This window comes from Protopterus annectens, chromosome 4.part1 (assembly GCF_019279795.1).
Source record: "Protopterus annectens isolate FY-2018-M chromosome 4.part1, PAN1.0, whole genome shotgun sequence".
NCBI classification, from domain to species: domain Eukaryota; kingdom Metazoa; phylum Chordata; order Ceratodontiformes; family Protopteridae; genus Protopterus; species Protopterus annectens.
In genome coordinates, this window is record NC_056734.1 from 193431806 (window position 1) to 193456830 (window position 25025).

Below are 25025 nucleotides of genomic sequence, written 5' to 3' on the forward strand. Positions count from 1 at the left end.
CAAAAGCCTAGAAGGGATAGGTGTAGGTTATCACTGGAGAAGCACTGAGGTCTGTCGAGCATGTCCTCCCAGGCTGATAAATATTGGACCCCTTCAAATCACACAAAATATTAAGCCAATTATTGAAGTCAGTCATTTTTTTTCCATATTGTGGCATCATCCTTGGAGAAGGTAGAATGCTGCTTAATGCTAGGCTCATACTTGCCTTGGATACATTGCCTAAAAGCTCCATCACATCTCTCTTCATATAATCCATGGAGGTATATATCAAGTCATTGACACCCACATGTACTATGACAATAACGGTACTTGTTGTTCAAGAACTCAAGTGCTTATGTGATCTGGCAGATCCTGGTACCAGACAGATAACTAACCATCACTCCTTCCTTACTCAGCCTGGTAAGTGGTACATCTGTATGTCTTACAATGAAGTCACCTATAATTACAGTGTTTGGTTTAATGGATGATTCCCTTACAGGCTTAATATCCATGACTCTGTGACTACTTGCACTATGTGATGCAGTATACTTAACATACAGACTGCTGCTGAAGGTGCTTCATACCTGCATTGTGTTTAAGGTAATCTTTAGAACGTTAGCATATGATGGGTTCCCAGCCTATAGCTGGATAGACCACAGACAATGTGTAGTATGATGGTTGTGGTGTGTGGTGAACAGTGATCCTGATGTCTGAGTTGTCTGTGTGTCAGATTTAGTCTCCAGTGTCATTACATATGTACATCTCTCACACACTGTGGTATACTGCTTGAATAATATATGATCGTAAGAAAGCATGAAACAATTTATACACTGTCTCAAGATGTCTATCTCATTCCTGCTGGATACAGAAGTTTTAGGGGAGTGCTGGTCCATGGTCTAAACTAAAATGATTTAGGGAGTTAAGTACTGGTTTGAGTTATTAACAAGCTAATTTCTTAGGGTGGGCTATATAGTTATCCCAGGCAGACTTTGCTGTAGCTCAGGTGTGATTTATTTCCCTCAGCATGGGTTACTGAAGCTTGCTGATGTTACATGGATTAGGAATGCTTGCTGTTGAGAAAAAAGTTTTTTCTGCAGCCAGCTCACTATACAGTGAGGCCAATGGTGGCAGTGCACTGGGCACAGCTTTTTTTTCTTCGCTTTCTGGTGAAAAATGTTGCTGTTCAAGGCTTTCTACACTTCTCATAATCTTGAGTAAAAGACCCTGGGTAAGCTCATCTTAGTGCTGGTTATAGGAGACAGGTTAGTGAGGAAACCAATTCAAAAAGGTCAATAAATCCAGCCAATGGAGCTCTGTCAAAGAACCTGTAACAAATCACAGTTCTCTCACTATTGTCAGGTAGGGGGAACCAAAAACACTAATAAAAAACACTAATAAAACACATTTTAAATGCTTGTAATTTATTCATTAGCTCAAGGGAATGTCTACTGAAATGATGTACACAAAACCATTCACTTTTAGAAGAGCTACTGCTTAAGCTAGTGCTATCATGCCCATATTTAATGGTTGTTTTATTTTACATATAAATAGTGCTGTCCTCAGTGTGCTAGAGTGGTCTAGCTGGTGGCAGCATTACCATACAGACAACGGAGTGAGCGTTGATACTATGGAGATATCATTAACCTCCCTTGGAAAACATTTGTGTGTATACATGTATGTGTGTGCATGCATGCGTGTGTGCAGCAATAATTCTGCAAAGATTTACATATATGTATGTATGTATATATAGATAGACTGCTGTAGACAGATATAGATACATGTACAGATACATATATATTCATTTTATATAGCTTCATATATGATCCAATATGCTCTTATATATATATATATATATATATATATATATATATATATATATATATATATATGTGTGTGTGTGTGTGTGTGTGTGTGTGTGTGTGCATATTTCAGTGTGCATATATTTTTGAATATCTTCACACCTTTATTCTTTACATAGCTTTGGGAATGTCAGTGACTATGCCAGAAACCAATGGGTGCAAGACCTGAAAATTATTCTGGACAAATGGAGATCACACATAATCATTCACTTTGCCTCTACCCACATATACGTACATACCTACTGGCTATTTGAAAGTTAACCACTCACTCCACTACATGTTTCTGGACTTCAGAGGAAACTGCAGCACTCCAATGCAGACACAGAGAAAACATGCAGAATCTGCTCAGTAAGCATCCCTTCCGGGAACTGAACAGCATATTGTTGTGGAGAGGGCAACACTGATCATTGCATTATCTTTATTTAGTTTGTTTAGTTTATTTAATTTTTCTTATTTATGTATTGTGAGTGTGTGTCTGTGTGTGTGTATATATATTGATATGTCCATTTCCACGTATGTCAAGTTTCTGAAGCTATATTTATTTTTATAATTGCATGCCTCTGTGTGGGTGGACCTGTACACGTTCAAAGATTCACTTTTGCTTGAGTGTTTCTGCTGCGATACTGTCAGTTTGGGTAACTTCCATCTTAGTAGCTTGTTATCTTCTGGATGACTAGCAAACCTCTAGAACTGTTCTGTAATGTAGTGTCAGATGATAGCTTTGGTACACTGTGCCATCAGATCTACTTCAGTAGATCAATTTTACAAAATACCAAACGTTATATTACCGAGACAAAAAGAATGAAAATGCACAACAATGAAAATGTAGAAGATTGCAACTTACAAGATAGAACTACGATTATGTTTTTGCACGCAGATCGTGGAGTAGTCCAGATCGGCAGGTCTAACTTTTCCCTCAATTTACTGCAATCCCACAAGGGGGGTGCAGGGGGGTAGCCCCCCTGCATAAATGTTTAAAAAAGTAGTTATACATGTAAAAAATTAGTTTAACATCATGTAATTGCTCGTTTATTCTGCAAAGTGCTATATATAAAGTAGCAGTCTCACTTTAATGTTTTGTGCTACATACATGTAAGCAGTGGAGGGTTATTTATGTATTACGCTCCATCAGTATTGGCGTTTCCTGTGCAACGAAGTAGGTTTAAAAAGTAAAGTGCCATTTTCTCTGAAATGGATTCAATTTTTAAAAGAGTTCTAAAAGTCAGAAACATTTAAATAAGTAAGTAGAAAGGGAGAGATAAATGTAAACATATGGCAGTAATGGCAGCTATAGGAAAACTTTTGAAGTTGTAACTTGTAAATTACAATACTGATACAGTTATATTTATTTCAATCGAACTGTGGTTTACAACTATTTATGTGGAATGCTTTAAATAGTTTTTAGTTCATAATTTTTTAGATATCTAGGAGAGACGTTTTTCTATTTGTTTTCAGCGCAGTGTATAGGGTGTTGGATGTGTTGAGTGACTTTTGCAGCATGTTTCTTGGTGTTATGCACTTCGTTGTTCTACGTTATCAGTGTTTTGCATTTTAGGGTTTTTCATCTCTGTAATTTAACTTTCAGTATTTTGTTAATTCGATCTAGTGAAGCAGATTTGTGCCATCATACCTTTCAACTGTCCAGATTATTGCAGAATATTCAGATTCCTGCCTCATATTTTTGGTTTGTTTCTCATCAAATTTGTATTTTTCTAGCAAATCACTGAGGATTAACATCACTAAATAATAATGTACATTTGAGTTTCGGACTTTATATCCTTCAGAAAAATGCATGCTAGCATAAAACATGTTATTCTGGGATTTATAAGAGCAATATTTAAAATCTGTCCCTATTTTTGAGCTTCTTTCCCCTTATTTTAGGCATTATCCAAATTTCCTAAACAAAGACGTTGAGATGTATGAGTGCCACTGACATGCATGTTCACTGTTACATACACTGTGTAGCTAATCTGCTTATGTTTTGTGCTCGATCATTAACTTTGTGCACAGTAGCATATCCTTTCTGCATCCCCGGTATTCTAGTCTCCCAGCCACTGCTGCATCTTTGGAATAGGCTGCCAATTCATGTGACGCAGACCACCACTATGACACTGTTCAAAGGGAACATGGACAAGTGGATGGGGCACCGTAAATTCATACCAGGGATAGTGCCCACAACCCTACTGGACATGGGCAGTCATTACTAAATACAGTCCTGGGTACTGACTAGAGTATCTATCATATTACATTGGGATGAAATGGCTAGGCTTGAAATGACCTCTGGGTTGATAGCCTAGTAACCTCCTATGATAGTATTTGTGAATAACATAGCTATCTGCCTATCCTTTTCCTATACAGTAGTCCTATGTATGTACTATGTACCATTGCATACAAACGTGGCATGAATAGTAAGTGAATGTAGTAAATTCCGGTATGATGAATTGATCCATCAGTTCTACTGGATTAGATAAAAAGCATGAGTACCAATGTAGTGAGTCAAAGAATATGTCACTTGAGAATGCCACAAAAACCAAATTTAAAATGTATAAAAATGCATGTTCCTATTTGGTGCATTATATTTTTAATTTAGACTGCATTACATCAGGGTCCTTTCACGCAATCCCCACAATGAATCTATTGTTTAAATATATTTCCTTAACACATCACTGCCTGACATCATTAAGCATTCATATCAAAATAGTCTATTTAGTCAATGGTGTTGGATCTTTCAGACTACTGTGTGATTTCATCTATGTATTTAGTTGATCTGTCACTTTAGAAAATGGATCTTTTAGATACAAGCTAAAACTTCATATGAAACACCAACTTCTCTCAGAACATTATAAACTCTCCAGCTTATTACCGGTATAAACTGTCGCAGGTAGTTGGCACAATCTACATGACCATTATACTCTGCCAGATCTGCTGCTGTGTAGCCGTCTTCATCTTGTAGAGCTGAATCTACTCCACTGAGAATCAGCATCTGACAACACTGCACATGGAAAACAAATAAAACAGAGGAGAGTGAGATTCTCTGCAAATAACTGGTGGTCCTTTAAAGGGACTGCGGTATAATATTATCAAGACAAATGAGTCTAGCTCATGTGTCTTTATCTTTAAAAAGCTAAACAAACCAGACATTTTTATTGGGGGGATAAAAAAATCAATACAGAAGTTATTGTTATGGAGAGAAAACTATTACTCCATTATATACATACATACACATATACATAAAGGATTTCACATTCATATTCATCAATTGCCATTAACAATCAGCAGAAATACAAGCCACATTTGTGTATTATGAAGTCTACATATATGACAGTGTCTCTGTATGTGTGCTTTTGATAAATGTGAATAGATGGATGGTGTGTTTGATGAGCGGGTATGTATGGAAACACACAGAACTACAGGAGAGAGAGAGCAAGACAGAAATAGGAGACAGGAAAGAAAAAGAGAGAGAGTGAGAGAGTAGCTTGAAGAACGGATGTGTCTATAAGTGTAAGAAGTGAAGAAGTGTTGAGTTCTACATTTGGGAAGTGAGACATTCTCCTCCTACTACCTCGATTAATGATAGCACACAGCAGTTAAAAATGTGTTTCTTAAACAAAAAAATCTATTTGACAAGTAGCAGCAACCAAATGCAGTGTATGTACTTTGACAAAAAAAATCATCCTGTAAAGCCAGAATTCATAAAGGTAACCACAAGGGGTAAGCCCACTTTAACCCTTATGGTAACTATTTCTGATTCAAAGATAGTACTGCTACAGTCCTGTACTATGAAGAAGAGATGCAACATCATGGTGGTGTGTCTCTACATCTTACCAGAAATGATAAAGGTGCATTACAGGGGTGCAGACAACGCTAATTAGCCATATGTTCTCCTCCCAAGGAAATACCTGCGGTAAGGAATTTATGCAGTTGAGTTACACAGGCTAGCAATTCAGAGAATTGATCGGCTGCATATGTTACCTCGACCAGTAACGTCATGGCCAAAAGCCCATATTTACCAATTGCTTTCAATGCATGACATCATGTTAGAGGTAAGTACTAAGGACTTTAGTGTCAAGTTAGTGCTGTGTGTGTGTGTGTGTGTGTGTGTGTGTGTGTGTGTGTGTGTGTGTGTGTGTGTGTGTGTGTCTGTGCAGGTGTGTGTGAGACAGAGATGAATGGCCACAGGTGTGTGTGTGTGTGTGTGTGTGTGTGTGTGTGACAGAGATGAATGACCACAGGTGTGTGTGTGTGTGTGTGTGTGTGTGTGTGTGTGTGTGTGTGTGTGTGTGTGTGTGTGTGTGTGTGTGTGTGTGTGTGTGTGTGTGTGTGTGTGTGTGTGTGTGTGTCTGCCTAGGTAGTCACAGTAGGGATGTTAGTTAGGGCAGATGTAAGGTAAGTCTGTCTGCACATGTGTGAATGTATCCATCAGTGCACTCAGGGGTTTTGTGTATGCAGGAGTGTGTGTGTGTGTGTGTGTGTGTGTGTGTGTGTGTGTGTGTGTGTGTGTGTGTGTGTGTGTGTGTGTGTACATGTGTGGGAGAATGAATGGGAGGAGTCCTTGCCAATACAATGCATGGGCCACCAGTGGTAACTGCTGCAGGAAGGTCCAGATTTACACTCACGGAGATTGTGGACAATTCACAGACATGCATATTAGCTGGTAATGAGGTATCTCCTCATTGCTGCTAACATCTCTGAATCACATTTTCCATGATTGTGGAAACAGTTCCTTTTGGACTCAACTCTGACAACCGGAGGTCAGTTCTTTCCAAACCCTCAAGAAAATCACAGGCCATAATATAAGAAAAAAAGTCAATACTATCATAGTAATTTCACCAGAATCAGTGTTTTTCACAGACTTATACCAACAGTGACTGTTAAGTGGTCTGGTCTTTGTCAAGAAGCTAAAGCACAGTAACATCACAATGACATTACATCCTCAAAGAAGCTGAAGCGCAATGACATTACATCTTCATTGTCAAACACCCCATGCCATTCATTACACAAGTTCATTGTGTAGTACAACCACCTTTAGAAGCTTGTAAAAAGAATTTTTCCAGCATATACAAATGTCATTTAAGGTATAACATGACAAACTGTTGGCATTCAAAGCTGCAGTCAGAGTATTGAAATTTGTCAATGTAACAATAGTACGATGTTCAAAGTAAATGCAAGGCTGTTGCTTTAAGTAACTCTCAACAGGTGTAAACATAAGCTATGCTCTCCCATTTAAGGACACAGTCAAATTACTTGTGCATTGTTATTGTGCATGTCCATCCGCAAAGCGTGATTTTTGCACATGATGTATGTATCTAAGTCAGGAAATTAACAATAACCGTGCATATAGCTAAATAATTACAGCGACTGCAGTATTATGAAGATATAAATGAATGGCTATGCTGCATGCCACAATGGTATTCCATGACCTGAAACTAGCATTCATTTTGTATCTATCCTTTAGAAATAACTCAGTGCTCTGTATTGTGACACCTATCCTATCATTTCTTTAAATATATATGTATGAAGTATAATTAGTATAAGAAGCCTTACTATTTTATGCATAGTTACTATTTTATCAATTTTGACATGCAAAATGTATGTTAATTATATTCTGTCTGACATTGTAGTTATGTATAACTTAAAAGATTTTGTTTGGACTGTATGTACTGGAGCTTTTCTCCCTGGGCCTTCACTGAAAAGGGCCTTTGTGACCATCCAGACTTTCCCAGTCAACAAATGTAAAATAAATAAAAATTAATTAATTAATTAAGTAAATGCTGTTTGAGAAAAATTATTTGTGGGAAAACTGAATTTCATAAAGAGAAAGTTGCCTTTCACTCTGGGAGTGGGAATAGTTCAGTAATTCTTATACATACATAATGCATAACTAAATATATACATTATATGGGTGCCATACACCTTGTTAAACATCAAATCAAGTTGTCAACTATGTATACTAGTGGCACTTTAAATAAAAGGCATAATTTGTTGACATCAGGAGACTTCGAACATCAGCTTGTGAAATGCTTCTATGTTGTTTGAAATTTTCTTGCATTCAGTTAAGTGGAGTTTTATTAGTTAGGGTTAGAATACAGGCTATGTATGGGGGTGGACTGATTGGTGTATGTGAATGTTTTTGGGTGCTTATGTGAGTGTTTCTGGGTTAGGGTTAAATAAGGTCTGAGTTGGGTAACCGTTTTAGCACTATATATGTATGGTGGTGATTGTGAAGTGCTTGTTTTGTGTAGTGATTTTGTTAAGGAAACAGGTTTGGTGAGGTACTGTGTAAGGCTGGGATTAGAGTCAGTGGGACCATTAGAGACACAGCACGCATTCACAACCATGACTGTACTTTCTGTTTCACCCTTCTGGAGATTCCAGCTGCAGGCCGCAGACTTCAACAGGAATCCTCTGCAGGTAAATAATACATAAATTTATCTTTCACTGTCTAAAGATGATATTAAGCCATGCTCCATCACCCATGTTTAGTCCTCTGTTACTATATATCTGTTCTCTCCCTTTGACTATTACATGAGTTCCTACACATCTTCTGCTTCTATGACACCCTTTCGTCTTTTGTATTTTATTTTATGGGCATGATCATGGAGACATACCTTTCCGACCTTAGCATACCTTAGCATACCTTACATTTTCAACCAGCCATCATGAAATTGCTGAATCCATGGCTGACCTTAGACTAATACAAGTAACAAAAAAAAAAAAAAAAAACAGACTAAATAATATCCCAAATAATCATTCCCCTCCTTGACCTACTTATTAACATCCCACAAAAAATTCACAACATCCTCATTCATCTTTCATTTTCCCATAATCAGTAATCACTTCTCAGTCATCTTTACAACCCAAGTACATAAAGCCTAACTCCTAACTGCCCTTACATCTTTAGATCCAAGAAATAAACCCTTCTCCGTGCTCTCAGCCATTAATTGGGCCACTCTATCATTCCATTAACATTCAGACAACATCTTTATAAGTATACTCACAAGCTCCCAGCAAAACTCTTTTCCCTAATCACTTGTCTAAGAAAAAACTGATCAAACAAATGGAAGACAAACTAAGTCACTGCATTTCTTAGAATGAGGATTGAAACATGGTACATTTGGCAAAATGAAACCCATCAGATCAACAGAGATATTTCTGTTTCTCTTAGAGACTCTGCAAAGAAAGCTATTCATTGGCATAAAGCAACCATCCCTCTTAAATCATACTAGGCACTCCTGGAGAGATGTCAATTTCATCATAGCTAGAATTATCCAACATATAATTCCTGCCTTACCACAGAAGATACTACCTATCCACATAGCTGTATCAGAGGTGTTCAACTCCTCCCCCCAATACACTTCTTCCATAATGTCTACTTTTCCTTCACCCTACCCAAACATACTCAAATTTTGTTTTAGAAAACTCGGCTCCTGAGAAATAAATAAAATAATAGACAAAATGTTTTCCTTATACTACTCCAAGGTCTAATAACCTCTCATCATGGATCTTCAGATTATATAAAGACTTTATTCATGGCCTTCTAGTTCATATTCACAGTCTATTCATAATCCACAGTTCCTTTCCAGACATTTAAAAGTATATAATACACAGCTTTAAGTGTTTGGAACCTTTTGTTAATATATCTGTATTAAGAATGTTTATCAGGTGATCTGCTCCTTACTTCTCTGTAAGCACTTGGAAGTATTCTTTGGTAATGTTTAAAACCTCTAGATTGTTTAGCTTCTAGCCATGCTCCCTGCATGGTCTTGGTACTATTCTAGGAAATGCTTTTTGTGCATATTCTGTCCCTGCTACAATGCTCTTCTGTCTTTTCAGTTCATTCATTCACTCATTCATTCTGGGATTACCTGTTTAACCTAATGTAGGATCACTCCAGATGAGTAAGGCACTAGCCCATCACAGGATGTGCACACACACACACACACACACACACACACACACACACACACACACACACACACATGGACACGCACATGCATACACACACACGCGCACACTTCCATTCATACTACATGCACAGCTATGGGCAATTTACAGGATCACTAATTATGCATGTAATGAAAGTGGACAGAAACCATTATGCCCAGTGAAAATTTATGTGGGCACAGGCAAACTCCACATAGAAACATTTTATCCAAAACCAAACTGGATAGACAAGCACTGTGAGAGAGCAATGCTAACCACTATGACACTGTGCTGTTTTACCTATTCATATGTAATTTGATGAACAATATTAAATACTTATGCTGACAGGAGATTTTAAAGATGTACTGGGGGAAAAAAAGAGAATTAACACTGTAGGTATGGATTATGCAGCTAGTAGGCATAAGGACATGGGATTTGTTTGCTACAAAAGACTGAAACCAAACCATTGATTAACATCTACAACACTGATGACCAAAACACTGAACTGAAAATACCAAATGTGCTACTTCTTTGAAAATGTTGAATTCAAGGCCTGTATCCTAAGTGGAGTATTTTAAACACATAACACTATTACACTGCTGAAATTATTCATGCATTTATTGTTTGTTTCTTTCATTCTTTGTTGACTGGAGTAGAGCACTAATCCCACTGGCACTCCCCTGCAAATGCCAATCATATTCTTCTGAACTGTATTTTAAGGCTCAGGTTCAGCATTTTTCAGATATTATGTGGTAAATATCTTTTGTTTCAGCATTTTTGTTTTTAATATTGAACATGGTAGTGAAGTATGCTTCAGTTGTAGGTGGCAAACCTGGTCTGACTGACGCTTAATTTGTTTGGACATTCACAGTACGTCTTGTAGTGAATAACATAGGAGTAGGGTGTTATAGAAGTTAAATTAAAATTAGAGATACATAGCCAGAGGGTCACTGAATTTAGAGGTTTAGAAAATCAGACTGATTCACACAGCAGGGGACACTTTAAGGAGGAAAAAGTTTCTTCTTGTCAGAGCAAAAGGAGGTATGTAGACCTCACTACAAGTAGGCCTAGCCCCACATTGGTTGCAGTAGGGTGCTAGGAGGGAATCTCAACAGCCAAACCTGATAACAGATGGAGGTGCAGAAAATTAGGACAGAGAAGACACAGCTCATGACCAGTTATAGGGCCAGGAAAAATAGCTTTGTATCGCTACATGATAAGGTTTGCTAACCTAGAGAATACTGTTTGCAATCATATGAAACAATGGAAAAATACTACTTAAAACTTCTACTTTTTACATACTGCCATTGTGCTGAAGTCTGTATAACTTTAACAAGATTTACTCTCATAGTTTATGTAGCATCTTCAGCTATCCTGAATGCAGCATATTTGAAGAGTTTACCATCAATTCTGCAAAATGTTCAATGGATATCCAGTATCTCTTCAGCTTGTAAACATTGTGCTTTATGTATTAGTACACACTATTATACATATAATGGGAACAAACAGTTCAGCAAATCATTGTGGAGCTTTTCTCCCTGGGCCTATGCTGAAAATGGGAACATTTTGGCCCAGTCAGACTTTCCCAGTAAACAAACGTCAAATAAATAAGAAGAAACCACAGTACATCAGCAATATTTCATAGACTCATGATTTACCTGCTGATTCGCAGTTCTTTTAAGTTCAGGTAAAAGAAGGGAATGTGTATGCCTATGTAAAGTAAGAAATGACAGTGACAGTCAAATAATGTCTGAAAATAAAATACTGTGCAGAAAGTATGTTCTGGGGAGGCAGTGTTTTAAACTGTGCATTAACTATAATAGAATCCTTTTTTTTAATTCTGAATAGGTCATGGAAGGGGTTTTGCCATGTTGTGTAGGTCTGTGCCATGTGTGTGTGTGTGTGTGTGTGTGTGTGTGTGTGTGTGTGTGTGTGTATGACTGTTGTGCACAGAGGATCAATGAAAGTCGGACTACAGTATTACTGATGAATCAAAGTTTTGGGTAGAAAAGTTTTCTGAAGAACTTCACAGATTCCCCTAGTCTGTGGTGAACTTGATCTTTAAGACAGAAATGTACATAAGAAGCATTACCCTTGAAACACATGCATACACACAGACATACACACACACACACACACACACACACACACACACACACACACACACACACACACACACACACACACTCATTATTTTGTGTGTTTTGTTTTCATGTTTGAACATATGGTTGCATCATGAGCTTTCGTGGTGGTGAGTGCTGTGTGTAGTTTCATTCTAATCATTTTAAGGAAAATGCACATTTGCCTATTTATTTCCTTATTTGTTTATACATGTGTACAGCTAGAGAGTCTTCTGCGTGGAGACATGCGTGAATGGGCGTACCTTCGTTGAAGGTTGTGCTTCAGGGCTGGCAACTTGGCACGTAAAAATCAACTGCCAATCATTAGCGGAATGGAGTTCCGCTGTGGCGACCACTAACTGGGAAAAGCCGAAAGACACAACAACAACATACAGTTTTTGACTAGGAAAGGGCAGTAATCTCAGTGAAAATTTTCAGGCTTAGCCTGGGGTATACAACCAAAAGAGAGAAAGTACAGTTTTGTAAAATTTTACCATAACAGATTTTAGAGGTGCCATATATCACACATATGCTCCTCGCTTAAGGTGTAGGGCATAAATGTGACGTATGGATGCAAACACTCAGAAATAATTTGTCCCAAGAGGAAAAGAATACCCTCAGGGATGAAACAGAACATGTACATTCAGACAGGAAAATGACAGAAGGAAAGAGGAAGCAAAGATGCCTCAACCAGCAGAGAAACAAAGGCAAAGGGACAAGAGCTAGGAAAGAGGGGGAAGGAGGGAGCAACCAAATACTTCAACAGTGAACAGAAAGACATCTACTGTTAATGGCAAGACTTTACGCAACTGTTCTATATCTTTCCATATCAGTGTTTTAGTATTCTTTACATAAGACAGAGTACAAAAGCTAAGAAGAAAGCTGGACGGAGGAAGGCACAGAAGAGCCCTCAACAAACTAATGTGAAAAAGCCCTGGCAAAACTTGTCCCTGCCCGGAAATAACATTCAATTTATAATGTTCAGTGAAAGTATAAACAGAGGACCAAGTAGCAGTCTCAGTGATGGAACTGGTGTCCAAATCCTTGAAAAAAGGCACCAGAGGAGGCAACCACACCAGTAGAATGTGCTTTCATAGAGGAAGAAAGACATTTTCTATGAAAGGAATAACAAAAATAAATGGTCTTAGAAATCCAAGATGAGTTGGTTTGCATGGAAACAGCCAAACCCAAAGTCCTGGGATGCAAAGAAGCAAAAAGCTGCTCAGACTTATGGATTGACCTTGTTTCACCCAAATAATACCTGAGACATCTATGTAAATCCATGATGTTAAGATTTTTGGGCATAAAAGAAGGATTAGTTTGAACAGACACCTCTATGAAAAAACAACTAAAAAAGGAGGAATGGCCATGAGAGCTTGAAGTCAAACACGCTCTTAACTGAAGAAAGAGCTAACAGAAGAACATGTTGCAACTCAGGTTGAAGAGGAGCCTGAGTAAATTTTTCCAGCACAAAAATGAGGTCCCAAGAAGGCAGGATAGGCCTTCTGGGGGGTCTGATATGAAGGACACCTTTAAGAAATTGTGACCTCAAAATGAGAGGCCAAAGGAGGAGTCAAGAGCAGACAAGCAGAAATTGTTGAAGAGTGAGATTTAACCGAAGAATATGCCAACCCAGCATGCAGCAGATCACATAAATAAGAAAAAGGGGGACCACCACTGATAGGGGATCCTCATGGTGAGAAAGGCACCAGAGAGAAAATCTTTTCCATTTGGACATGTATGATTTTGAAGAAGTGGGTTTCCTGGCCTCCAGCAGAACCTAAAGCACATCCTCAGAAAAGAAGTGTCTAAAAGAAATCAAAACCCTATCACCCGCAGTATCATTTGAAGAGTTGCAGGTCAGGATGGATAAGAGATCCCTTGTCTTGTGTAAGAAGATCCACTCTGTGAAGAAATGTGTGGTGATTGTCCCTAGCCAAGTGATAAAGAAGACAGAACCAATGCTGTCTGGGACAAAAGGAAATTATCAGCAAGATTTTGGGAGAGATCTGTCTGATTTTGTGCAGAACTCATGGCAACAGAGGAAATGGGGGGAAAGGCATAAAGAAACATTCCCTTCCAAAAAAAGACAGGGTGTCCACTTTCCAACTCAAATAACTTGGTAATCTAGAACTGAATAGAGGAAGTTGTCTGTCCAGAGGGAAATCAAAAAGATCTACCTGAGGAATACCCCACCAACAGACTATGTCCAGAAACACATCTTTGTGAAACATTCATTCATGAGGCTGTGTTCTGGAACTGTTCAATGAGTCTGCCTCTAGACTGTACTCTGAAGGAATGCAAACCACCTGAACAGCCACTTGATACTTGAAAGCTAGATCACGTCTGAAGAGCTAATCTGCAGCTTGTTGATATACCACATCATAGTGTTATTATCTGAAAAACTTTGAGGGGGCTGAGATGAAAAAGGGAATGAAAAACTTGCAGAGCCAGAAGCTGGGCTCTTATTTCTTTTATGTTAATATGATCTGACCTCTGATAAGGAGGCCAGAGACCCTGAACCTTTAGAGGGCCACAACAGTCCCCCCACTCCAAGTCTGAGGCATCTATGAACAGTTCTTGAGATGGAATTGGAAACTGAAAGGGAAGCCCCAGATTGAGAGAGAGTTGCTGAAGCCACCACTGATGTTCGAGTTTCAGACAAGGAAGAAAAGGAACAGGGGACTCCACAGGTTGGCAATACTGAAGCCACACTGATTTGAGGTACAATTGTAGCTTCCTCATTTGGAGCCTGGCAAGAGGAAGTATGAGAATAGTGGAAGCCACAAAACCCAGACCACTGAGAAATTCCCTGGCCATAATAGAGGACAGAGGAAAGAGAGACTGGAAAAAGGTTGTTAGGGACAAAATCTTTGGAGCAGGAAGAGAAGGCAGCGTGGGAAGAGCCTGAAGCCTGCACCCTAGGTAGAAAATATCCTGGGAGGGCATCAGAACAGACTTCTTGAGATTTATGGTGAACCTCAGACTTTGCAAAAGACAAGAGGTAAAGTGGAGATCCTGCAACAGACTGCTCGGAGAAGGAGCCTGAATGAGCAGGTCATCCAGATAGGAGAAAATCTGTATCCCTCAAAGTCTGAAAAAGACAATGACAGGAAAATGGCATTTGGTGAACACCCTTGGGGCAGTAGAAAGGCCAAAGGGCAAAGTATACAACTGAAAATGAGAGGAAGAAATAGAGAAACCAAAATCTTTCCTGAACAGAGGGTGAATGTGGATGAGACGGTATGCCTCCTTGAGGTCCAGAGATACCAAGAAGGCTGGGGAAGAAGAATAAGATGAAAGAAGGTCTGAAGAGACAACATCTGGAAAGAAGGGACCTTAAGATAGGTTTTGAAAAGGAACCAAAAACATTCTGGAGTAAAACATCATTCCCACTTGGGAGGGTGGAACAGGCTGAATGGTGCCCTGATCCAAAAGGGACTGCAAAACCTCTGGGAAATGAGGAAGCTGTTCCTGAGGAAGTTTTGGAATGCTTGAAAGGGGTGGGGGGGTGATTTCCAAGCCATGAAATACCCCTAATTAATGATAGACAGTTCCCAGGAGTCCAAGATGGTTTGATACCAGACAGGGGACCTGGCCAAGGGGGAAAATGAGGCCAAATGAAGACAGGCTTGTCTTAAAAAGAAGGTTTCTGAGATGAAGGAGTCTCAGTGTATTTAACAGAGGGAATACACCTAGACCCCTTCTTACTCTTGTGAGGTGGGCAAGTCTGCCTGTGGATACAGGCGTACTTAGAAGGGTAATTCCTCTGGAATTTGGGGATAGGAAAGACAAAAAATGTTTGACTTCCTGAAAGGCCCTACCTTTATCCTGAACAGACTTAACCAGGTCACCAGCAGCTGTCCCACAAAGATTTTTATTATCCAGACAGACATCCAGAAGCTTAGCTTTAATATCATCAGGTAAAGCCTGTAGACATAGCCAAAAGTAATGCTTCATCACAGAGCAAAAAAGCAGCCTTGTAACTGGTATCAGCTGCATCATAGCTGCATTTTATTGAGTGACAGGCAACCTGGGAAGTGGATCCAAGTGGAGAAAGAGCTGAAGCCTTCCCATCAGAATCAGGAAGGTCAGATACCACCAAAGCTACCTGAGAAAGAAGGAACAAAATATACCTGGTCGTGTAGGTTTGGTAATTAATAGCCATAAAAGATAAGGTGGCAGCAGTATAGATGTTTTTGCCTAACCCTTCCATAGCTTGACTGTCCCTTTCTGAGGGAAAGAGCTTAGTAGATGGTAAAAGCTTAAAAGGCTTATCAGAGGAAAACGAAACCACTGAAGGATCAGCAGAAGGGCGCTTATAAAAAAAAATTTGCAATCTTCAGGCACCTTGTAGAATCTGTCAGGTTTCTTAAGAGCTGGGGGCTGTTAATTAGGAGCCACAGATGCAGACAAAAAGCTGTCCAAAAGGGCTGCCAAGACAGGAGGAACAGTAGATGGCTTAGGAGACTCCATTTGTAAAAGCTCATAATTTCTTTTTTGAATGTCAGAAACGTGGGAGCAATCCCACTGGAAGTTCTCCATCATATGAGCCATAATATCCTCAAAGAATATTTCTTCCACAAGGAAGTCTGGGCTCAAAGAATTCTCTTCCTCAGAAGTATAGTCTAGGGGGAAGAAATCTGAGAAGAGTAAGCTAGGCATTCCTTCCCACAGTCCAAGTCCTCATCTGAGAAATTAAATTCCCTAGGCCTCTTAACAGGGGTGGAAGATCAGGGAGGAGCAGGGACTGACACCCCTTGAGGAGGCGTCAAGGCCATTAAAGCACTGAACACACCCTGAGTAAAATCCTGCCATTCATGTTGGGATCCTTTACAATAGGAGTAATGTGTTTGGCAGAGGACCCGCTCAAGACAAAATAGAAAACTAGACACATTACCCCTATTGGTGGTTCAGACTCTTGGTGGAATTCAATAATTGTAGCAGGAATAGCCTCCCTTACTAAAATCTGAGGAATCCCCCTCAGCTCCTGGGATATAATCAGCTGGGGTTTCCCCTCAATGTCTGGAACAGACAATGTAAAAGCCTCCAAGGACATGCACGAATTATGATCCATGCTGGACTCCAATGGGCTTGCAGCAGAGGAATCCGAGGCAAGTACTGGATGGTATTCAGGGCTTTCATTAACTTCTAGAGGGATGTCTGGGGGAGGCTGGTAATTAACCGGATCAGATCTAGCCCTTTTGGCTTTCTTTTTGGCAGACAGCTAACCCTTGGGACAGGAGGATTCTGCCATAGCACCCTGAGCCAACAGCTCAAGTCATTGGTTCTCAAGGTACATGGACAAGGAAGATAAATGACTAAGAAGGGTCTTAGGGACAAACGCTTGATAGATGGAACACTGCATATGGTCATGGGAAGTGCCTAAGCAAAAAGGACATTGGTCATGATGGTCTTGATGGGGAAGCTACCTCCCACACTGATGTTTTCCCTTGGATGACATGAAAACAAGTAAAATATAAGAAAGAAAAAAAGTAGTGAAGAAACCCCAATAGGCACTTATCTGAAGACATCTTAGTAAGCAGCAAAGCAGAAATGTGCTCAGACCAAGGTTCAGCAATGGCATTTGGATAGATGGCAAAGAATTTCTGAGTGTTTGCATCTGTATGTCCCCTTTACGCCCTACACCTTACATGGGAAGCATGCATGTGGTATATGACGCCTATAAATCTAATGGCTTTGGTATACTGGCCAGATGTTAGGTTATCCTTGGCAGGAGACTCCTTGTATAAAAATACTGCAACAGTGATATAGAAGGACATCAACAAACAAGATTATAAATTAATACCGGTAGATAAAAATTTTAGAATTACACAAACAGGGATTTAAAGAATCACTTAAATGAAAACATCATAAAAAAAACTATGAAGAAGTTCACAGCAGAGCAAGACACTTTATTTACATAATCCTCTAGTGTCATAGTATTGTTAAAAATAGCGGCCATAACACTTATCAACAGCATTAATGGGAGCTTGGCTGTTTTGTAAAAGCTCTTGGATCTGCTTTTTCTGGCTTATGCAGATATATTTTACTGACTGGATGCTATCCTGGTTTTTGTTTAATAAAAACTATATATCACTGGGCCAAAACATTTTCATTTCCATTTTGACTCACATGCTGACCTGATATACTGTGGACAACAAGCTGTAGTATCTGATTTGTCTGGTTTCTTATATCAGCTTGAATTTTCTGTAAGTAAACTACTTTTGTTCTTTAGTCGAGGCAGTATTGTTAGAAATAGAGGTCGTAAGATTTATAATCAGCCTTGGTGGGAGCATAGCTGTTTTGAAAAAGCTCTCTTGGATCTGTTTTTTTCCTAGTTTGCACAGCTCTGTTTTTACTGATTGGTTGCTTAGTCTTTATTTATTTAACTGACTATATATCACTGGGCCAAAACATTTTCCTTGCCACATTTGCTCACATGCTGACCTGATTTACTATGGATAACAAGCTGCAGTATCTGATTTGTCTGTTTTTTTATCAGCTTGAATTTTCTGTAAGTAAACCATATTCTGTTCTTTAGTTGAGACAGTATTGTTAAAAATAGAGGCCATAGCATTCATAACCAGGCCTTGGTGGAAGCATGGCTGTTTTGTAAAAAGTCTTGGATCTGTTTTTTTTTTTTTTTCTAGTTTATCCAGATGTGTTTTATTTGTTGGCTGCTATCCTGGCCTTTGTTTAATTAAGACTATATATCATTGGGAAAAAGCATTTTCCTTGCCATTTTTGCTCACATGCACACCCTCTTGCTGTTGTCATTTTAAAAGCCAGTGTCTCTGGTTTTCACCCATTAGGGTAATCTAACTACCAAAGTCCATCCCTCCCCTTTAGATTGGTATTGTCAGTTGTGTAAGCTGATTAATTACTTTTCCCAACCATTGTTTTATATAGATCCATCATGCTGATAGTCGATTCAGTAAACAAATATTGCTCTTTAGCTGTCCTCCCTTACTGCAAATCATCATAAAGCTCCCATCTTCTTAGTATCCTTGTCACACCCTGAGAGGGTCCTGAATAAATCCTGTGCCATCATTAGCAGGTAAAAGATTTAGCTTACCATATTGCACTTCTTTTAACTGCTTTAACTGATGTTTGCACTTTAAATTGCTTTCAAGTACCCTGATGTTGTACTGTTTGCCGATTACTGAGAACTGCACTTTTGAGACGCTTTACTGGCAATGTTACTGTGTAATTTGCTATTTTGTATTTTTGTTTGTACCAAATTGTATATTTCTACAAGTTTGGCCCTGTTAAAGGAATTCTATAAAGTTCCCTTTGTTTTAAGTGCCTGTATAAATTTGATGTATTTGTGAGGCTCTTGGCTGATTCCCACAGAGCTTAGCAATGCTTGGTGTCATCCCCTGCCTCTGAAGTTATTTTCTTGCATCACTTGCTATCATAGCACAAGCTATGTACTTATACTTAAAAATAGCACTTCCAGAAACTATTTTAGTGCTTGACAACTGATTTCTTGTTTTATCTGTGTATTTATCTGTATTTAAAGCTAAAATTATTACATTTGCTGAAACTGCCTTGCTATTGGTCTGATTGACTCTGATTGCAAGACCCTAAAGGAAAGAGAATAATAAGAGATTTGTATGATATAAGAAAAAAATGTGAAGAATGCCTTAGCTAAACATATAATGGAGCTTGATCGTCATTCTTTTTCCTTTAGGGTCTTGCAATGTATATTTGAGAATGTTGGGGGGGGGGGCATAGTAAATTATACTGAAAAAGTAGAGCTGTCACGGATTTTAAAACTACAGGCAGATTGGTATCCAGGTCTGAACTGTTCTGTGTCTTTGAAACCAGCTTTGCTGGGGCATGATCTGCAGTTCTAATTAGTTGCTAGGTATTCAATAATGCCTATGTTTTTGATTGGATGTTATTTTCTATGTTTAATTGTTTGAGTTACTATATATATGTATTGGAATTTAATGTTTTTAGATTTGATGAAGCGTTTGTTGGGAAACGCGAAAGAGCTTAACTTCTTTTTATATTAAAAAACTTTTACATTTTTATGACCGTGGTGTTCCTGCTACTTTTATGTGTAAAGCCATGGAACAAATTTTCATGGAAATGATCAACAAAGATATTAGCAACCTACAGACACTGGACTCATCCCATTTTGGTTTTGTCAAAGGAAAGTCATGCCTACATAACCTGGTACACTTCTTTAAGAAGGTAACCAATGTTGTGGAAGAAGGGAAAACAGCGTATATCACCTATCTAGATCTGACAAGGGCATTAAGAACAACACCCAACTCAGGTATTGTTGGCAAACTCATCAAACTAGGCATAAATTCCTATACAACTCACTGGATTGCCATCTGGCTCAGAGACAGTACCCAAGAAGTCAGGATTGGTGAGACTACCTCCACTAAGAGGCAGTTCTCCAATGAAGTACTACATGGCTCCGTGCTGGAGCCACTCCTGTTTTACATCTACTCATCAGAGGTCAAGGCAAATGTGAAGGCCCTCTGGCTCACCAAGTTTGCAGATGACTGCAAACTGGGAGCTATCATAAACTCCCCCCTTGACACTAACTTGCAAGAGGGTCTAACATAGACAAATGACTAGTGCCAAAGCCACAGATTAAAACTCAGTGCAAAGAAGTGCATTATAGTGTCTTTTGGAAAAACATCTATTAAGGCAAATTACTACATGGATATGACACACATAAGAGCTGAGTTGGTAGTTAAAGATCTGGGAACATATGTAGAAAGTAATCTGACCTTTAAACAACATGTAGCCAAGGTAGTAAGAAAATCATTCTATGTTGCCCAACTTATAAGTAAGGGTATGGCATCCAGGTCCAAAGAAGTTATAGTACCACTCTACTCATCCCTTACCAGACCCATTGTTGAGTACAGCACTCCCTTCAGCATGTACCTGACTAGGCATATGCAATAGCTGGAATGCACATAGAGGTTCCTCACCAAGAGGATTCCATGTATTAACACACTCTTCAATACAGATCACCTTAGAGCCCAGTCTCTTTACTTAGTCTCCTATAGGTTGTTGCGATCTGTATTTGGCATATAAAGCATCCAAAAAATGAGCAGCACCAGAAACACTAGATCCAGGGATTTGAACCTGCTTGCAACTTAAATAGAACATTCTGGTGAGACAGGTATGTGACTCAAAGGATCCTCATGCTCTAGAATAGGCTTCCCATCCATGTGAAGCAAAGTCCATCCCTAGCCCTATTCAAATGTAATCTTGACCATTGCATGGGAAATTGCAAATTCACCCCCAGGCTGGCCCCATGTCTCTTACAGACAGAAGCCAACAGTACACATTTGTTAACTAACACTGGATGAGTAATCATAAATTCTTCTCCTGTCAGGTTTTTATGTCTCTTATAGACTTGTACCAATAATAAACATTCCCTAACTAACATACCTCCCACATAACTTTTTAGCAACCTTCTAACAAACATACCCCTCCTAATAAACATACCCACACCCCCAGTTAAGGCACACATGTTACAAGGGGACAAAATTGGGTTGGTTTGCATGACTAGACTAATAAGGGCCCTGGTGGTCTTTGGCCTAGTATATGTAACTTCTTGATTTAATCCAAAAGGAACCAAAACTATTATTCTGCAGTATATATTACATAACATCACCATCTCTCAAGATGCACCCTCCACTACGGAGGACAAAACATGTCAGGCCAAAGTTAAACTTGTAGGTATCCATCCAGTTATCAAAAGTTAATTTTGAAGGAACCTATGAGTGGATACATACACACACACACACACACACACACACACACACACACACACACACACACACTATATATATATATAGATAGATAGAGAGAGATAGATAGGTAGATAATAGATAGATATATGGGTTCCTCAAGTTTGAATTTTCTTCAGGCCATTGTATATATTGTATATGGTTAAATTTGTTTATTCTATGTTTACTAGTTATTATGTTTAAGAATGTATTACTCATTTTCTTATTATCTAAATAAAAAAAGTAACGTGAAAAAAAAAACAGCTGATGTGCTGATGCAAGATTGCTGTTATACTGAGGAAGGGATTATGCCCTTCCCCTACACCATGTGATCACAGAGTTGGTATATATAATTAACAGGAGGTGAGGGGTGTGCAAAACCACTCTTTTTTGATTTGCATGTTCCAAGCTAATGTCTTAAACCAAGATGTGTAGTTAGCTATTCTGGTGCCTAGGGCCATCCCCTGATTTGAGACCTCCCCAGCTTAAAGCCAATCAGCAAAAAGCAAAACCCCTTTGTTTAAACTGAGGTGCACATAAACCCCCTCTTTTGTTCCTTTCAAACTGTAACAAACTACTTGCTGCATTTGTAGCAAGCAGCTGATAAATTTATGGCACACATGGGCACTTTTAGCTCTGACCACAAATTCAATGCCAGTATTATTTTTCTTGCAATCAGAACAGAACTGCTTTAATGCACTTAAGAATGATTGGCACCTGCCAAATGCTCCCCTAATACTGTGTATCTAGGATTGCTGTTCCCTTCTCCCCACCCTAACTATGCCTCTTCTTGGAACAAGTGAGTTTTACTGTCATTGTTTTTAGTTCGATTTATTTCTGTCAACATTAGTGATACAAATTATCTTGCATATACACATTATCTTACATATACCTGTGTGTGTGTGTGTGTGTGTGTGTGTGTGTATGTGTGTCTGGTGTGTGATCCATGAAAAATCTTGCACTGCAGGTTTAAAAGTTTCATGATTAACTGAGTCAGGAACCAAGTTCTATAATTCTATAGTGAAAATATTTAATGTATCCAGTACACCGGACTCCCACATATTGCATTCATATGTTTCCTCTACATTTCTTTATGTTAAGGATATTATATTTATTGATTCCATTGTGCTATTCTAGTTGCCTATGTTTCTATTGAATAGGGTTTTAGATAGCTTACATAGATTTTTATGTTTTGAAAGTCTTCTAGGTGGTTTTGTAGTGTAGTTCTGAGGAAGATTTTAATAGTTCTTCCTGCAATGACAGCTTGTCTGCCCATAGCCGGCCTTAGGCATAGGCCAACTAGGCGGCCCCCTAGGGCGCTGGTCTAGCAGGGGTGCTTTTCCAGTATTTATTTGTTGTAGGAAGACCAGGATGGGGGCACCGGGTAGTGTGGTTGGGGGGGGCACCGTGCAACCCTTTTGCCTAGGGCACCAGTTCACCTAAGGCCGCTCATGTGTCTGCCTGAAATATTTTGGCAGTTTAGTGAAGGTTATGTTAAGATTTACTTAGTTATAACTATTATTTTGTTTGCTAGTCTAAACAGAGCAAGCTATGTTTTGCTAGTAATGCTGCTTTCCGAGTAGTTAGTTGTGGTTAGGGCTGGATTCAGAAAGGCTTATCACGACACAGAAGGCAGCTCTCAATTAACTCATCACCACTGTACAAACTAAATGGCTGCTGCACTTCTAAAGTGCTCTCCTCTGGAGGAGACATTGGGTGAATTGATGGTAGCTTAAGTAGAGGTCAGGTAAAGGATCCCACAACAAAGAGGGGGAGTGGTACAATACAGAAAAAATGCCTTTGGTGTATGCTCAATGATGGTGAAAGCAGATACTCCCTTAGTCCACTCCATTGGTTAGAGGATAAGATTGTTAATTTAACCAGTTAAAGTAGAGGAGATTTTAGTTTGCAGTACCTTTCAGCCATTTGTGATGTAACAGACAGATTACATGGTCGAGACAGAGTACTGATAGGGAGAAAATGTGATCAAGTCAGGGAGAGGTCACTGTGTTGCAGAATGATTATCACCAAATGAGCCAGAAAAAAAGTCCTAGATTAAATGTGACTGAGGTAAACAACAGCTTGAAAGTAATCAAAATAGCATTTTGGAACTGTCTGGAAACATCTAATATTTACACTGAAACATTTTTGACTGTGTCTTTGTGAAAGGCATTAAATATCTGGAAGAGCAACAGGTGGTAATAGAATCATTGTGGTGAGAAATGGTTGACCAAAAAAAGTACAACGTCAGAGATATGGAAAATGATCAGTTAGATGAAGTTCCACCTTACAGGGATTGAAGATAAGGCTTGTAAGTGAAATTTATAACTTTATGTCATAATCAAGAGTGAGGAAAAAGATGGCTTGCCTACCTTGTCCAGGTTAAAATGGAAGACAAGTCTGGTTTTACAAAAGAATCAGTCAGGATTGCTTCACTAGACAGTTCTGAATTCTAGAGTCTGAGATCAGGTCTAGCAAGCCCAGTCCTATCCTGAGTTTTTCACATACCACAAGAGGAAGTACAAGTTGTAGAGGTTGTGAAAGTCTGGCTGAAAGTTGTTTGTACCTAGGAGGTTAGTTTTTGGAACAGGACTATTCAGAAGAGACTTTGCAAAGTCAAGCTTATTTCATGAAGGCTATCAGGGTGTGTAAATGTTGACATTTAAAATGTAATCTATTGTTTCCTGTAGCAGTGAAGGTTTTGGGGATGGGAAAATATTAATATTTGATAAACCTAAGAAAATGCTTGGAAAGATAGACTTTGTCAGTAAGATTCATGCAGTTTCAAATAGTGCAGAAGGAGAAGGAAATACCACAGTTGTGAAATCCAGATACAGTTGGGGAAGTTGAATATAAGTAGGGAGAAATATCAAGTTACTCTGAGGGGAAAGGAATGTGTGATTGCTCTGGTTCTGTATGTTTGAAATGAATATGGTTGTACTTTATAGTCTTTTAAGTAACGATAATATTTTTGTAAAATGATTATTTACTTTGTTGTGATTATGTTTCATGGATTGATAAAATTGGATAGAACAAGTATGAAATTTAGTGGTATGGTGCTAAGGTTGCCTTCTGGGCCATAGGGCCTTTAATGTGTGTTGGGGGGTGGAGAACTTTCAAGATCGAGGAGGGGCATAAAGCATAATTATTAATATGAGGTAAATAACGTTCACCATATGCACTGAATACCTGGGTCATGAGGAGAGGACTGTATGAAATTCAGTTAATGATTTATGTGGCACTCAAGTTTCACTTCTAAGAGGATGAATGAGCAAATGCTACAAGAATCACAGTATAGATTAAAAAAACATTAAAAAGGAAGCAGCATTAAGTGGAATGACTGGATGGTTGAACAGCTTCTATTCTCCTTGAGCAAT

The 25025-nt window shown here is 38.9% G+C and overlaps 1 protein-coding gene across 1 annotated transcript in view; it reads right to left on the bottom strand.

Moving 5' to 3' along the window:
- The window catches only part of LOC122801197 (espin-like protein), a 929965-nt gene that overhangs the window by 395969 nt on the left and 508971 nt on the right, over positions 1-25025 (bottom strand). The window contains exon 5 of the mRNA XM_044070755.1: positions 4702-4830. Coding sequence (XP_043926690.1) covers positions 4702-4830 — 129 coding nt within the window. The remainder of the gene's footprint in view (positions 1-4701; positions 4831-25025) is intronic.